The sequence below is a fragment of the Lagenorhynchus albirostris genome, chromosome 3, assembly GCF_949774975.1.
Source record: "Lagenorhynchus albirostris chromosome 3, mLagAlb1.1, whole genome shotgun sequence".
In the NCBI taxonomy this organism is placed as follows: domain Eukaryota; kingdom Metazoa; phylum Chordata; class Mammalia; order Artiodactyla; family Delphinidae; genus Lagenorhynchus; species Lagenorhynchus albirostris.
Window position 1 is genome coordinate 137,923,354 of NC_083097.1, and position 18,473 is coordinate 137,941,826.

The 18,473-nt window shown below is 37.0% G+C and overlaps 1 protein-coding gene across 1 annotated transcript in view; it reads left to right on the forward strand.

Moving 5' to 3' along the window:
* GABRA1 (gamma-aminobutyric acid type A receptor subunit alpha1) overlaps positions 1 to 18,473 on the forward strand; it is a 54,884-nt gene that overhangs the window by 32,445 nt on the left and 3,966 nt on the right. Inside the window, exons 6-8 of the mRNA XM_060146530.1 lie at positions 1,822 to 1,965; positions 11,902 to 12,054; positions 16,950 to 17,152. Of these exons, the coding sequence (XP_060002513.1) occupies positions 1,822 to 1,965; positions 11,902 to 12,054; positions 16,950 to 17,152 (500 nt within the window). The remainder of the gene's footprint in view (positions 1 to 1,821; positions 1,966 to 11,901; positions 12,055 to 16,949; positions 17,153 to 18,473) is intronic.

Here is an 18,473-nt window from a genome sequence, read left to right on the forward strand (position 1 = left end):
ATTCCTTCTCTTTCTCCTTCTCTGTCTCTCTCACTCTGTACATCTCCTCGTCTAACCTTCCTGAATTAAAGATAAGGATTATGACCTAACTTCTCCTATAGGAGGATGACTAGGTTAAAGTGTTACATGACAAATAAGAATGACTGAGAAGTGGAAAGAGCTGTACGGTCCTCCTCCTCCTCTTCCTCAGCATCATGAGAGTAAATATCTATGAGAAGGATAATTAATTAAAAAGAAAGTAAAATCACACACTTTAAAAATGGAGACATCACCTCACACCAGTCAGCATGGCCATCATCAAAAAATCTACAAACAATAAATGCTGGAGAGGGTGTGGAGGAAAGGGAACCCTCTTGCACTGTTGGTGGGAATGTAAATTGATACAGCCACTATGGAGAACAGTATGGAGGTTCCTTAAAAAACTACAAATAGAACTACCATATGACCCAGCAATCCCACTACCGGGCATATACACTGAGAAAACCATAATTCAAAAAGAGTCATGTACCAAAACGTTCATTGCAGCTCTATTTACAATAGCCCGGAGATGGAAACAACCTAAGTGTCCATCGACAGATGAATGAATAAAGAAGATGTGGCACATATATACAATGGAATATTACTCAGCCATAAAAAGAAATGAAATTGAGTTATTTGTAGTGAGGTGGATGGACCTAGAGTCTGTCATACAGAGTGAAGTAAGTCAGAAAGAGAACCAACAAATACCATATGCTAACACATATATATGGAATCAAAAATAAAAATGGTTCTGAAGAACCTAGGGGCAGGACAGGAATAAAGACGCAGATGTAGAGAGTGGACTTGAGGACATGGGGAGGGGGAAGGGTAAGCTGGGACGAAGTGAGAGAGTGGCATGGACATATATACACTACCAAATGTAAAATAGATAGCTAGTGGGAAGCAGCCACATAGCACAGGGAGATCAGCTCAGTGCTTTGTGACCACCTAGAGAGGTGGGATATGGAGGGTGGGAGGGAGACGCAAGAGGGAGGAGATATGGGGATATATGTATATGTATATCTGATTTACTTTGTTATAAAGCAGAAACTAGCACACCATTGTAAAGCAATTATATTCCAATAAGGATGTCAAAATAAAAAAAAGGATGCTTAGTAAAATTTCCAGTGTTATCACATTTATCATGACCTTCCCCTGGCCTGATATAATCTGGACCCAGGCTATTGCCTCTAACCTCATTTCAACTCTTCATTCTGGCCACATTAGTCTTCTTGTTCTTCGTTAAATATGTCAAGCTTTTACCTGCCCTGGAGGAAGAAACTTGTTAGCTCATCTATCCAGAGTACCCTTCTCCAAGACATTGCTCCCTCTCACATTTCTGTCATGTATTTGTATAAATGTCATTTCCTCAGTGAACCTCTTTGAGTCCCTTACCTAGAATAGGCCCCATCCCCTCCATTCTCTATCCTCATATCTGTTGTATATGGCTTTACTGCATTTAACACTACTTGAATTATGTATTCATTAGCTTCTCTGCTTTTGTCCCCACCACTGCAATGCATGTTCCACAAGATCAGGTGTTTGTTATGTTCACTGCTGTATCCTCAGCAAGGTACTCAGTCCTTTGTAGATGCTTAAATACCATTTGTTATGAGTGAACTGATAACTGAATGAATCAGGAAAATGTGTCAGTTTTCCTAAACTAAGGGATATGGGCTCTCCTTTCCTAGGCTGACCTCTGGAACCATGTGTTAGAAAATATGAAACTGATAGAACACACCAACTAACTAGGAGAAGCAAAGCGGCAAAACACATGGACCATCTTCCATTCTTTCCTTTTAGATGCTTACACGAGAGCGGAAGTTGTTTATGAGTGGACCAGAGAGCCGGCACGCTCAGTGGTTGTAGCAGAAGATGGGTCACGCCTAAACCAGTACGATCTTCTTGGACAAACAGTAGACTCTGGAATTGTTCAGTCTAGCACAGGTGAGTGCCATTTAGTTACTTTAGATAGGGGAGAAGGACCAGAAAAAGTTTTTGTAAGAATGTGCAAATTCAGTTAAGTCCCTCAATGACACAAGTAGAGAGAGTGAAAATTGCACTAAACTGGGGAACAGCTGGACTGGGAACTAGTGTAAACTGTATAGACCTGTGACCTTGAATTTGACATTTAATGCCTTTTGGTCTCTGGGAAGTTTTGTTGTTGTTTGTTTGTTTACAAAATGAAGAAGTAGTTCCATGTGATCAGGGTAGCATTGTATTTAGACATGTGAACTTTTGGAGATGAATATACGGGTTAAATCCTTATTCCTCCAGCTTGCCGGTTAATTGTGGCCACCTCACAGGGTTGTTGGAAGGAATGAATTAAATCCATGAAGAGTAATCATCACACTTCCTGGTACATAAAAAACTCTTAATAAATGTTAGCTATTAATATCATCTAGGCCCCATTTATTGTCATGATTCAATAAATCTTTGTAAATTTCTAGCGGCAATCATTACGCATAGGATACCAAAAAGCCTTTTTTTCCCCACAAATCCGTTTGTAATTCTAGCCAGGGATCTTCTACAGCTAAAATCTACACTGATCACTCCATTCTGGAATTAAAAGTAGATGGACCACCATCCTTCTTGGTACTGTAACTGTTTTACCAATGAAATACTCAGAATTAGATCAGATACCATGAAGCAGCTGTATCTAAAATTTTAAACTTTTGAAGTTGCTTCAAGAAATAAGATGAGTTTAGTTATGCATGTATCCCTTTTGTGACTAAGGGACATGTGATCATAGGGTCAGATAATTATAAATAAAATTTGGATTCTAACAATTAGGAAAATGTACTCCCTTAATACCAATATTTTTAATTATGTTCAATTACTGAAAGCTTAGCAAGGATCAACAATTTTATGACTGTATCTAAAATTTGAAATTAGTTCATTCACTTTGATTTGTAATTCCTAAAAAAAAGACAATTAAGTGATATGTAAAGGCAGAATTGCTCTTTTTCTCAGGAAAATTTCTTCCTTACATTTCAGACTTTATATTAGGACCATGATCATTATAATCTGACCATTCTAAATTCAAGTAATAGGTCAATATATCTTACTTTGATTATTGGATAATTGCTGCTTAACAGGATCTGTCTTTTGCTTACTTTATAGCATCCATGGCTATTATAGAAGTTGAAATATTTATGTTTCTTGCTTTGAAAAATGGAGAAGATTTTCCCTCAGCTTTGCCTACCTTAGAAATGCACATGGCATAGTGGGAATGTCTTAGGCTTTGCAGTGAGAAAGATGTGGGCTCAAGTTCTAGTCCTGCCTCTTAGAAGCCTGGTGACTTTGGGAAGGTCATTTATCCAATTAGAAACTCTGTTCTCTTCTAATAATGGCGAGTCTGTAATTCTGCATTAAAGATGAGATAGTATAAAACGCTAAACAGAGTGTTATACAGTAGATGCTCAAAATGGTGTGCAATAGCTGTTGTTATTGTCCTGAAAATATCCCCAAACGTGAAAAATACCAAAAATTTTTCTTCCTCACCAAGTTATGTTGGAAAAGATACTAAAATGAGCAGTGCTTACTTTTTAAAACTTGAATGCTATTATAAACTGGATATTGTGGCAGGTGCTACAGTCGATGATAGACAAGACATATCTCGCTCTCATGAAATCTGAAGTCTAAAGGAAGACAGACAAACACAAACTATAGTTATCAAAATGGGTGGTAAGTGTTGTGATTAACATTTTTGTGAGGGCAAGTACGTGTCTGTCTTCTGTATCCCTATGATTTACTACAGTAGATGAAACAGGAGGCACTAAATAAATATTTTGAATTAATGAATAAAAAATAAATGAATCCAGCCTGGGTAGTCAAGGAAGGATTGCTGCAGGGGTTGACTTTCATTTTGTCAATCTGTATTTGTTGGGATCCAAGTAATCACTATTCTAGGCCCAGGACATTCAGAATAATAGACAAAGAACTTCCCCTCAAGAAATCCTCTCCCTACTATCATTAGAATGGAGGTTAGAGGATGTCAGGGAAATAGTAATTCAAGTGCAATAGCATGCATGCAATAGGACAAATATATACTACGGTTGCTGGGAGGAAGGAGTGCTTCCATTCTCTTCTAACGCTAGTGAACTTGGTGTGTCACTGTATCCCTCTTTATATTCTAGTTCCCATGTCAGCAAAATGAGTGGCTTAGTCTGATGAACTTGGAGACCTGTTTCACTTTTGGTTTCCTAAATCAGCCTACCTACATTCTTGTTACTCAGAAAAGATATACAGTCCCAAAAGGGCAATCGGAGAGAAAGAGTGGTCCAACCCACCACCACCAAGCTGGCTAGACCTCATAAGTTAGGCTCATTAAAAGTCATCATTTCGTGTTAGAGCTGCAAGTTTATCTGTACAAAATAAGAGCTTTTCCTTGTCATTCCAATAATGGATATGGGGGGAGGTGGGGAGGAGAATAAAGAGCAAATTCTCAAATGTGGGAGCTCAGTTTGATGTATGATCAAACTGTATGATGTAAAACCCTGAACTACCCTTCCTCTGGGTCTCCTTTAGCTCATCAAAAATCCACCTTGTTACATTTCTATGAGAAAAAACAAAGATCTTTTGTAAGGTCTTCAATCCCATATTTCACAACTCCTACAGAGCCTTGAAAACATTAAGATAAATGACATTGAGTGCTATTATCTCCCTGTTTCTGCCAGAAGACTAGGAATGGTGGAAGAAAAGTACACACACATTGAGAATGATTAGATAGAAAGCACCTTCTCTTACCTTAAAATTCTCTGTGGGGAGAGAAGCAATTCAGGTCACCTTCTAGAAGGTTAGAAGGTGTTTCCCCGCTTGCGTGCAACCAGCACATGTGTGAATACTCATTCACACACACTACCAGTGACCTCTTTCAGGTCAAATACCTCTAGATCACTTCAGTGCCATAGGAGGGAAGATATGAGGCTCAATCCAATACTTGGATTTTTCTCAGTGCAAACATATTAGAGGGACAGTCCCTTCATTGGAATCTGCCATCAGTTTGGGGGAAAAAATGAGTTGGAGACTTAGTTTGAAGTGCACTTATTCACCTGGCAGAGCAAACTTGTTACAAGGACACAGAAGGATGAGTCTAGTCAGTTTTCACATCCGATGCAATTCTCTGTTATCCATTCATTTATTCACTTATTCCTTCAACCATTTGCTCATTTACTCTGTTTGACACTGTGATCGGGCCTGGAAAAGAGAGGTGAAGGACCCGTAGTTCCTGCACTCAAGAAGCTCATGGTTGAGTGATGTAAGTAGCTAATATGCATTGCGTTGTTCTAATCCTTACAACAGGCCGAGGTTGTAAGTATTATCATTATCTCCATTTCACAGATGGGACATAATTGAGGCCCAGAGAGGTTTAATAATTATTCCAAGGTCACACAGCTAGGCAGTGGCAGAGCTGGGATTTGAACTTGGGAAGTCTAGCTATAGAGTGTGTGCTCTCAACCACATGACACACTAGTAATAGGCAAGATAGACATGTGAAAATGTAACAATGTGGTATAGCATGGAGCTTAAGGGGTGGATTCTGGAGTTATACTGTGAGGTTTTGAATGTTGGTTTTACCACTTATTAACTGTGTGACCTTTCTCTGTTCATCTTTTCTCTTGTACTACTTGGAGATGATCAGAGGATCTACTTCATGAGTTACTGTGAAATTGAAATGAGAAAAATGCATGTAAACTGCTTACCAGAGTATCTGACATGTAAAAATTATATAATAAATATTAGATATTACTATTAATAGTAATGATGAAGTTAGTACAAGAAAGCTACATGATGACACCTAAGAAGACGTCATTTCTTCTTGAAGTATAAGGGAAGGCAGTTTGAAACTAGACCCCAGCCATGGCCCCCTGACTCATTCTAATATACCACAATATGCTTCCTAAGGAATTCTTTAAGGAAAGCCCACACAAAAATTATAATTGTAATTAAGGGACATGACAATGTGACTTATACAGAAATGCAAAGTTGTTAAATTTGGCATTAGGTATAAGAATAATATCACGGCTATAAAATAAGAAGAATGTAATATAAAATGCTTTTTTTAAAACACAATGATGACTGGAAAGTTGTCATATTTGCCTAAGTCAATAGACAGGTGTGATCAAAGGAAACGTAGGTGAGTTTTGTCTAATAAGAATGTCTCTTCTTGGGCTTCCCTGGTGGCACAGTGGTTGAGAGTACGCCTGCCGATGCAGGGGACACAGGTTCGTGCCCCGGTCCGGGAAGATCCCACATGCCGCAGAGCGGCTGGGCCCGTGAGCCATGGCCATTGAGCCTGCGCGTCCGAAGCCTGTGCTCCGCAATGGGAGAGGCCACAGCAGTGAGAGGCCTGCGTACTGCAAAAAAAAAAAAAAAAAAAAAAAGAATGTCTCTTCTTTGTGAATGACTTTTGTTTATCCTTAGAACAGATGACCAGGGAAAATTACAGGATCCTCTTTCCTAGAAACAGTCTTCTCTGGATGAGTTAAGGATGACTCTGCAGGGTTGAAATGAATGAGGAAAGCAACAGTTTTCACTGACCAGGAAGCAATAGTGGTGATCGACATTCACCAAAGGAGCCTCAGGACTTCTATTTTTGCAGCCTAATACATGATCTCCAGAGAAATAATATAACTGTAAGACATGAAAACAGGTTTGTAGGAGGGAAGATGGAGAGGGAAACTTACATAGTCATCTGGTCAACCTAATCATATTTCAGATGAGGAGATAGGTCCAGAGGGGTTAAGTGGCCTAGAACTATAACCATTGTTTCCTTATTTCTATTTCAGTATTCTCTGAAGCAGATATTAAAATACCAGCCCCTCCCTCAATGACATTTTTTATTCCTCATTCCTTTGAAAAAGGTAGCATCTTAGAAAACATAAAATTTAGAATACTTGAAAGGAAAGTGATAGCTTTACATGGAATAAGTATCCACTACAATTTTGTTAAAGAAGTGAATGGAGCTAGAGAATCCATTTCTATCCTTTCTACCTTTACACTGTAAATCTTCATGTGACTCAGACTTTTTTAGAAGAACTTTCACATCTGTTATTTCATATTATCCTCACAGCATCCCAGGAAACAGTTAAGTAGCACATTATCATTTTTACTGAATAAATGAGAAAACTGAAGTCAAATAAAGTTAAGCAAGGAACTTACTCTAAGTAACCAACATTTAAGAAAGTAAAGGATGGAAGCCAGATCTAAAGAAACCCTCAATGCTGCTTTACAAAATTATATTCCTGCTTCTTTTCTTCTCTCTCTTTAATTTTGTATTGTGATGTATAAGAAATATTGTCACATCTAATTTACAAGCTTCCCTCAGGTTTACATGATGTGAAAGGATATTTGAATTACAATTCTTCTAGACTGTTAAATCAGAGGGAAATAATTTGACATGCTTAGTACATAAGCACTTGATGTCTAGAGATACTCTTTCAATCCAATTTACATGACTTTTTTTTCTTTCATTTTTAAATGATTACAATGTGATTCTGATGCCTTTTGCTCTCCTTATTTAAATGTTATTGATGGAAATAATCAATAAATAATATATAATAAGAATAGATAAAAGTTTTATTTGCGCCAATCTGTGGATTATAGCCTGGCAGACACAGATTCCAGAAGTGCTCAAATTGTGCTCCACCAGACTACAACAACGGGGGAGGCTTACAAAGGCAAAAACTGCAAAATTACATAAGCTGTTTGTCAGAAATTATAGATGGAGCTGGCAAGAAGTAAGGATGTTTATTAAGCAAGGGTTGGTTGGGGTCCGAAATGGATGCATAGTTACATGGGGAGAAATTGAGACCATAAGGTTGCAGCTGGCAGCTGCTAGCAGATATTATTTTGAGAATGGCTGGTGGTGTCCTTGAGTCTGGTAGAGTTCGGAAAATTGAAATTCTCAGTGATACAGGAATATATCTGAAACCACATCCACAGTGGCCACCCAGATCCATTTTGGATGCCTGAACCTCAGTTATTCCATTTAGATTTTTAAATGAATTCTTTTCTTTAATGGTTAAAGTCGATGTACAATACATGCTTGACAGGCCACAAGACAGGCTGTTCCACTTAGCAAAAAGTATCAACCAATTCATGTATAAGCCAGAATGACTTCCCCATGCCTCAACATGTGAAAATTTCTTCCATCAACATTTTGTACCAAAACTTCTTAGATTTTGTTTAATTGAGGAAGGTGACGTCAAAAGATTTGAAGTTTTCCTCTACTTTTTCTAATTTGTTAGTGAGGAAGTGGTTTATAAAACAAATATAATGTCACATGATAGCTCCTCCAAAAAAATAATCTTTGCAGAATCTTCCCAAAATGTCACATTGTGAACAACAAAAGATGATAATGGAATATATATAGACATTCACCTTTCTGACATTATGTGACAGATGGAATTTTTTCTTTGAGCTGATGACATTTTGCAGGCTACAATTGAATGAATGGTTAGGAATGATAATGCGTACTCCTGGGAGGTGAGATGTAACCTGACTGTATCTACCCAAGGCTACATTTTAGCAGAGTCCCAGGAAAAAAATGTGTTTTTTTGCATTTTTCTCAAATTTGAATCACTTGTTTATTTCAGATGACCTTGGAGACATTATCCAAGTTATCTACAGAAAATAGAAAAAAATTAGATAACATTTTATTTACCTTTCAAAAAAGAGATGCTAGTGGATGTTAATTGCAATGAGTATTCTTAAGCCTCATTCATCCCTTTTCACCATAGGTAGGTGCTGAATATTGAGGATATGTAAAGCCATGCTATACTCAAAGAACTCTCTCTCTTCTTAATTAGCTTTCGGTTTGGTGGAGGTGTATAAGTACATAAATAACTAAAATTAAAAGTATATAATATATTGATAAGTATAAACAGAAGCTGTAAATAAATTTGAAGTTACTTAATATTGATCAGTAAATGGCAGGTGTTATCATTAATAACAATCATGAAAACATAACTGAATGTATCGATGATTTCCTACTATAGAGAGTACAGGGAGCATTTCTTCTACCAATAATTCTACCAATTCTGACTGGAGAAACAAGAAAAGAAATGGAGAAAGCAACTAAAATTTATTTAAAAACTCTTATGTAGAATGATCTTCACTACAGCCCTTATTCTGTATCCTCCCCACAATATACTTATCACTATTTTATAATGAGGAAACTGAGGATCAGAGAGTTTAAGGCTACACAGCAAGAAAATAGCATATCTGGGTTTTGAACCCAAATTCATTTGCTTCTAAAGCTAATAAAGTGTCCCCATACAGTACATTTCTTCCTCTTCTACTATGGACTGAGCCCAACCCATATATGAACAAAATATTCGGCTATAGAAGAGGTCAAGTAGGGAATTTTGTTGATCAGATTACTGAGATATGAAAATGTGTGGTGAGACATGAGATGTGATACTGAAACACGTGTCAGAGCTAGGATGTGGAGAGTGTTGGGGATTGGTTAGGGAGTTTGCTTGTTAGTATGTAACACTGGAGACACTGTTGATTATCACATTGTGGGAAGGGAGAGTGGCTACAAGTGGCATCTAGTGGGCAAGAGGCAAGGTATGTGGCTAAATATCCTACATTACACAAGACAGCTCCCACAATAAACAATTATCTGTTCTGAAATGTCAGTAGTACTGAGGTTGACAAACCCTGATGTGGATAATGGGAGTCCATTAAGGTGTTTTAAGGTATGTACGTATGCTTTAAAACAATCACTCTGACCTCAAATTTAGGGAAAAGTGTAGTTTAGGACATGACTGGAGACCAACAAGACAGTTCATAGATTATGGTAGATTTACATTGTAAATCTGCAAAGGAGATAAGAGCAATGACCATGAGATAAGAGATAGACTGAAAGATACTGCACAGGTGAAATTAAAATTGTGATGATCAACTGATTCCTTTCTCTCTCTTTTGGAAGTCCTACTAACAACCAAGGATTAATTCCAGGTTTTTATCAATAGCCTGAGTGAACAGACAGATGAGAGTGCCATGAATTTAGAAATGGATGCTAAGTGGAAAAGAAGCCCTGCTATATGCTAGTCATTATTTTTTATGGAAAAGTTTAAGTAATATCACTTTTGAACATATTTAGTTGGTGATATCAATGAAAAATCAGTATCTATGAGATGTCTAGTAGATATTTGGAAATACAGTGGTTTTTGAGAGCAATGTCACTTAGAGATGTAGATTCCCGCAGCCATCTGGATAAAAATGACAGTACGAGCAGGGGTGAGAAGGAAAATTCCTTATTAGAGTCAAGAAAAAAAAATAGAGATGATGACAGCTAAAGACAGAACTATACCAGGAACCTCTGCATTTGCTTTGCAGAAAGATGAAGATTAGTGCCCAAGAGACAGGAAGAACTCATAACTCTCTGACTGAAATATCCAGTGAGTTAGCAAAAGAAACTGAAAATGAGAGCTAAAAGGAGAATGTGAGTCTAGAGAGTGCTATCAAGATGGTAGGGGCAGTCAGCATTGCTTAATTTTTAGTGCTACAAAGAAGATGGTCAGTGGGTTTGAAGATTGAGATCTTTAAGACTGAGATGTTCAGTTATGGATATTAAGAGATCGTGAGCAGTTTTAACCACATTATAGGGGCTGAAGCTGGATGGCCATGAGCTGAGACATAAATCACAGGTTGAGGAGGGAAAAGTTTGAAGTTGAAGGGAAGGAGGAAGATAGAGAAATGTGAATACTGAAGACAGCAATATTTTCTTAGTAAGAATACACCTATTTTTCTCCTACCCACACACAGATAACTAAGTATATATTCAGAGTGAGTAAAGCTAAAAACTTCTAAGACTTGCAATTAAGAAATAACATCAACTAAAAACAGAAAACACCTCCTACAATTTGGGCTGTGTGTTTATTTCTTTGGGCCTCTAATCAAATCAGACTTTGACATATATAAAGACCATGGAGAGTGCCTAGCTACTCCATTATTTCCCAGACTGGTCTAGGAATTGAGACAAGTTCAAAGGCTAGTGACAAATAGGATTTTTCTGCCCTCACCTTAAAGAATGGTTTGTGTGAATAGGTGGGACCTGAAGAGTTGCATGTTTCGAAACCTTCCCAGGTGATGGTGATGCAGGTGTTCCTCAAAACAAATTTTGAGAGTTCTATCACACTCTTCTCATCTTGATAATCAGGGTAAGCCAAATCCAAGGTCAGAGAGCTACTGAAAGAAAGTGCAAGAGCTGGAATTCAGCTCCCCTGACTTGGACACCAAAGCTCCTCCATTAGACAGCCTGACTCTTTTCTGCAGAGGACAAACTGGTGTCTTCTAATCCACTGGTGTACATCATCAGGATCTAGCGCATTGCCTTCAGGGTTATTAAAGCCAATCTGTAAACATATGCTCAGATTTGTCTCTTAAATGTATCAGGTACCGGGATTAGGACATAAGAAAATCGATGAGATCTCTGGCACATCAATCTCAACCTCAGTGCCATTTTGGTGTTTGTTTGTTTTTTTTTAATTTTTATTGGAGTATAGTTGATTTACAATGTTGTGTTAGTTTCAGGTGTACAGCAAAGTGAATCAGTTATACATATATACACTCTTTTTTTTTTTTTTAGATTCTTTTCCCATACAGGCCATTACAGAGTATTGAGTAGAGTTCCCTGTGCTGTACAGCAGGTTCTTATTAGTTATTTATTTTATATACAGTAATGTGTTATGGTGTGTTTTTTAAATGTCTCTTTTCTTTCCTGGATAAAAGCTTTTCTCTCCAGGAACCAGATGTCACATGGATAAAGGCTATGTCTAACCTCCAGGTTCTTGCTGCTGATGGAAAAACTCACAGATAATTTATTTTCAAGGTCAAATTGCTCACCTTACTGTCTGTTTTACCCTCCAGGAGAATATGTTGTTATGACCACTCATTTCCACCTGAAAAGAAAGATTGGCTATTTTGTTATTCAAACATACCTGCCATGCATAATGACGGTTATTCTCTCCCAAGTCTCGTTCTGGCTCAACAGAGAGTCTGTACCAGCAAGGACTGTCTTTGGTAAGTGCCAATCAAGATGCCCATGCAAGGGTCTGGAGGGCAAGTTGTATCATATCTGTGACATTGCAGATAGAATGAAAAAAGTAATAATACGTTAAAATCTGAAGTTAATACAATAGGAATGTTCAAGGAATTACCATTCTCATTATGACATGATTGTAAAAAAATTCTTTTTTTAAAATAGCAAGCTGTTTTAGTGCATGTTAATTGATGGGATTAATGAACACGTGATTTGCTATTTTAGGAGAAAAATGGAATGAAGCAGGTATGAAATGCCTGTGATAGATTAAAATACACACATAGAAACATTAATACTTAAATCATACATTTAGAATCATGTGTCAGTGTATTTTTTGAGAATCTGAGAAAATATAGTATCAGCAGAACTACTTCCTTACATATATGAAAGCAAGGGGTCCTTATGTAGAAAGAACTCATTGATGACCATGACACCAGTACAGGAATATCTCATTTTACCCAGTGTGTGCACTTCTGAAGAGTTACAAATATTTTTTTCTATGAAAATATTTTAAATGCCTTAGATGCTTTAAGTCAGTCTAATGGAAAAATGTTTAAAGGGTAATAATGTTCTACTAATAGGAAAACTCACTCCCTAATTTATAATTTTAGAAGTTTGTATTTCATATAAAGAGGTATTTCCTGCCTGTGTCATAGTACACTGTCTTAAGTGTACTTTTCAGGCTGATGAAAACAAGATTTCATCACCAAAAACTTACTGATTCATTCATTCATTCACTCATTCAATAACTGACTTTTTCTTTGAAATCTACTATGAGGTCCTACTATGTTCTATGCATGGAATGTAGCTGTTACCTTAACATAAACCATTCTTTTCATGAATGTTAAATTCTGAGCTTAAAATTTAAATAACAATAAAATCATGCAGAATACTTATTGAATGCTTTTATATCAGGCTTTGTTCTATGAAACAACCCTATATTATCTTATTTAACACTAAAAGAATCCTCTGTAATATTATCCCTGTGGTATAGACAAGAAAGCTAAGGAGCGAGATATTAAGTAACTTGCCCAAGTTCAGAAGCTATGAGGTGAAGAAGTCTGGAGTAAGACCCAGACTCTTAGCTCTAGAGTCTGTGCACTTAATGATGATGAGGTACAACTACCCATGTACTTCCTGCTGCAATGACAAGGCATGGAACGGGGTTGTCATGGGCAACATAATTTATCTGGAAATTATAACCACATATTTAATTGGTGAAAGGTACAATTATCAAGGCTCATTCCAAAAATATCAACTAGGCACATGCTATGTTTAAAATCCTTTACCACAAAACAGAAGCCTTCAGGTGCTTACATTCTAAACTGAGGATTATTCTTGTGCAGAGACCCCTGTGGCATCAGTCATCTCAGGAAAAAAAGCAAGACTCTGTTACAAGGGCACAGAAAAACATCTTTTCTTCTGAACTTAGCAAGGTGCTTCTGGGTTGGAAACCACGAAATCTTTGCTGTGACATTAGCCTAAGAACAGCTAAATCAAGACCCAGAATGATTTCACCTGCAGAGCAAAAGAGTAGTTCATTTAAAACTCTTTTTTTCCCTTAACACAATTTGTAAATATTAACTAGTGTTTACACCACTTATTAGAACTGAAGATTGAATTCTTGTCAGATGCTCACTTCTATATGTGTATGTAGTTTGAGCCCTTTATTCACTTGAATTTTTTTTAAATGAGAACAAAAGACATGTACTTTATGTTTATTTTTGTAGAATGAGCCCAGCACTGTAGTGAAAATGATTTTTTAAAATGCTCACTTCCCCCGCCTTGGTCCCCAACAAATCCTACCCTTCCTTTTTGGAAATCCTCTAAAGCACTTTGGAATGTTTTATAAGTCAAAAACCTTGTTCTTAACATTTTCAACAGTCTGCTATCTCAGCTGACTCATGCCCTTTTGGTAAACATAACTGCATATCTGTAAACTCAACCCTGGCAAGTGTTTCTGTGTATCAAGTTATATTTCTAATGTTTTAAGTTCAATAAAATCACAAATACAATTTTCTGAGACCTTCAGCCTTCTAACATTTATTTAGTACACGTCTCTATTCTTTCTAGTCTGTGCTCAGCACATTCCTCTGAGCTGTGGGGAATGCCTGAGAGGGTCATGGGTATTTAAAGAAAAAATACCAGAGGGAAAAAATAAAGCAAAAGTTGTACCTTATAACAGTTTAGTAAATGGCATCCAAAAGGCAACAAAGCTGGAGCCATTTCATGTCTTAAAACATCATCTTCTTAACCTTCCATGCTCTTTCTCATTTGGAGGCTGTGGTCATGTAAATTTGCTGCCAGACAGACCCAAGTTTTAGGTTCAATCTTCAGTCTTCTAAGTGTCAGTTGCCTATAAAATGAGAGTACAATTAAAATAAAATAGTGCCATTTAAAAGATCAAGTGAGAAAAATAAAATAAAATTTGTAAATTGTCGGGCTCAATACTTGAAACTTAATAGATACTCAGCATATTTTTGGTTTTTTCCCTTTCCCTATAGCAGGAATTGTAAGACAACACACACACACACACACACACACACACACACACACACACACCTCTCTTTATGTTATTGTTAACTGTTTTTAATTTATGGATACATTTTTTTTAAGAACACCCATTCCCCAATTACTTTTAACAGTTGGTGGCCCACATAAGCCAAAATTCAAATAAAAAATGGAATTCACTTTAGCGGGGATTTATCCAAAAGGACTGAAGTTGATCATAATAAGTTATTAACTTTGGGGCTTCCCTGGTGGCACAGTGGTTAAGAATCCGCCTGCCAATGCAGGGGACACGCGTTTGAGCCCTGGTCCGGGAAGATCCCACATGCCACGGAGCAACTAAGCCCGTGTGCCACGACTACTGAGCCTGCGCTCTAGAGCCCGTAATCTGCAACAAGAGAAGCCACCGCAATGAGAAGCCCATGCACCGTAACGAGGAGTAGCCCCTGCTCACCGCAACTAGAGAAAGCCTGCACGCAGCAATGAAGACCCAACACAGCCAAACAATAAAAAAATGTTATTAACTTTGTCCTTAGTAAGTATCAGGCTAAGTGCTAAACACTTTATTACATTATTTTATTTAATACTCACAATAGCCCTCTGAGTTAGACTTAGTAAAATTAATTTATAAGGAAATAATTACAAAACATCCAGAAGCTCAGAACCGTGAGGCAATTTTCCCAACGTCACTCAGCAGTTACAGAGTTGGGATTTGAAACTGGGTTGCTCTGTTTTCCAAATACTGACATTTAATTACCTTGCTCTTTGCTCAAGTTAATATTGATATGTAAATCTGGGGGCTATTTTCCCACCAATATTCCTGAAACCATTTGTTGGTTACATAATATGGTTAATGCCCCAGAACTTTCTGCAACACCTCCAATGTTCATAGTAAGTCTATTTCCTACAACTGTGACCATGTATCAAAAATATGAGTTAATAAAAATCTCAGTGTTTCTTCTTAGTCCTAACACTTTCTAATAGAGTTAAAGATCATGTATCTTGAAAATCATGGAAACTAGGGAATATTGTATGGTTTAAAGCAGCTTAGAAAAATTAGCCATCGACCAGCTGTGTAACCCTGCTGATTCTCTAAAATTAATCAAAAGGGTGAATCATAGGTATGAGTTTTAGACACAGGGGATGACAATATCTTCTGTGGCAATAATTTACTTATCTTTAAAATGCTTTCACATATTATTATATTTAATCCTCAAATAATCTTGTAAATGTGCAGAACTTTTCCTCTCTTAGAATTTCAACAATGATGTAAACAATCAAGAGAATGAAGTTTAAATCATCACTTTTAAAGTTATGGAGACTGAGGGCCCTAGAAGTTAACTCGCTTACTCAAGGCTATAGAGCTAAGTAGTGAGGAACTAGTTACTGGAAGAGGTTAAGATTTTTTCAACATCATGCAATCTAAGCCACCCCCACTGGATTCCTGTGATTTTTTTCATACATTTTCAAATGGCTTAAAAGGGAACTTACAGTATTCTAACTAGTTTAGTGCATTACATATAGTAGGTTGATAATATTAATTTGTTAAATGAACATTAATGGATGTCATCATTCACATACCAACACATAATAATCTAAGTAAACTAAAAGCAACTGATGTGAAAATTGCTTTGAATGTAGGTGATTTTAATCAGTAGGGATAGATTCACAGAATAGGGAAGATAGGGCAGCATTAGCAGAGAGAGTAAGACTGTGGACTTTTGAATCTGATGAATGTGTTCAAATTTGGTTTTGCTACTTCTGAGCTATGTGACCTCAAGCAAGTTACATGCAACTTATTTCAGGAACATCTTCAAAAGAGTATCTATTTGAAGAATCAGGAAAATATAGTATAAAGGCCAAAGAGTTAATAATGTAACAAGATATTATCCTAAAATAATTTAATTATCTATCAATGATGAATTATCAAAAAGTTATTGGTTTCTTGGATTGTATATTCAAAGTACACAGGTAGAATATTAAACAGAGCTGAGGATCCAGAGACTACTTATGGATCAAGGACAGTGAAGATACCTGCTTTCTTTTTCCTACAGTTGGGGACAGTGAAGGAATATTATTTCCTTTCCTACCCAGGACACCATGTTCAAGACACCTGTTTACGGGAGTTCACTATCTTATTAACAGCTTCTCAATAGCAGAGGAGTTTATCCCTCCAAGAGCTCTCCATCAATACTGCCATACCATGAACTGCAAACTACACTGGGGTTAAATTAAAACTCATCCATCCCAAACCAAAATGGGGTGAACTTGAAAACACTCTGTCTGTGTTTCCCTTTACATAAGTAGGCTGACCTCAGTGATGAAAGTTTGTAGTATGAACCTACAAATTCCCTTTCTTTCTTTACAGGAGTAACAACTGTGCTCACCATGACAACTTTGAGTATCAGTGCCAGAAATTCCCTCCCTAAGGTGGCTTATGCAACTGCTATGGATTGGTTTATTGCAGTGTGCTATGCCTTTGTATTCTCAGCTCTAATTGAGTTTGCCACAGTAAACTATTTCACCAAAAGAGGTTATGCATGGGATGGCAAAAGTGTGGTTCCAGAAAAGGTAAATGCTTTAATATTTCCTGTGATATAGCACTATTATGTCTTTTTAAACATATAGGATGCGATGTTTGGACTTGGGGAAATGGATGAAGAATGCAGAGCAAGGGTAAAGAGGATTCTTTGTTTCTTATGTCACAAATGATTAAGTGCTATGAGAATTTTGTTATTGCTAAGCAAAGGTTGTTTCAGTGGATAGATGTTCAGAGTAGAATGAATGAGATAAAGGAGAAACACAAAGGTAAACATCTCTCCTCAAATATGCTTTCCTATGGTCCCCATTGACGTGAGAACTGTTTTAACAAACCTTACATTAGGAGCAATTATGCCATTATAATTTTTGTAACTTGAAAATTATAGTCTTCTGGTTGTTTTCCAAGCCTAATAACTTTGGTCAGAAATGTTATTACTTTAATGGCTCAATTGAATTGAGCTTGCAAAATGCATTATCTCTAATTTTCACTAAAGGGTAGGAAACACATTTTCTTTTTCCAAAATAGAGGTTTGCTTTAAGAATCATAACACACAGAATTCACAGAAAAATTCTTCACTGTAGAAAATTATGAAGTCAAGAATATCACTGTTCTTCTCAATTAGAACCTACTTTAGAGTGAATTTTAAAGCATAGTTGGGAGGGACTTCCCCCATTGTCCAGTGGTTAAGACTCTTCCTTCCAATTCATGTGGTGAGGGTTCCATCCCTGGTCAGGGAACTAAGGTCTTGCATGCTGCAGGATGCAGCCAAAATAAATAAGTAAATAAATAAAGCACAGTTGGGGAGGATATTTCTACTTCTGGGGTTTGAAGGAAAAATATGTCAAAATGCAAGGGAGCCTTGGGATGGTGGAAAGAAGGGCAAAGTCACAGACACAGAGATTCTAAGACATCTACAAGTAATCTAGGAGGAATCACTCTACAGCAAATATAGAATTCTAGTGTCTTGAGTCAGTCCCTAAAAATACAGTTCTGTGGTCAAATACACTTGAATAATTCTGCATACTGTCACCAAGTCACAGTATAGTAAAGAGTCTGAGAGGGTGTATAGTAAAGAAATCCATTTAATGACGTTTTTCCCATAGCTCCACAAATATACTTGAAAAGAGGATCCTTTGTGTTGGAAACATCTACCACATTTAATAGAATCTAAAGCGTTACTGCTTATACGATGTACCACTAATACACGTATACATAAGAAAGAAAATATGCTGCCAAGCAAAAGCTCTTTGAGCTTTACCTTTCAGCCACAGGTGAATCAGTTGAACACCTCAATGATCTTGTACACAAGCAACAGCATAGAAGGTTCTGCATCAGATGCACTATCACAAC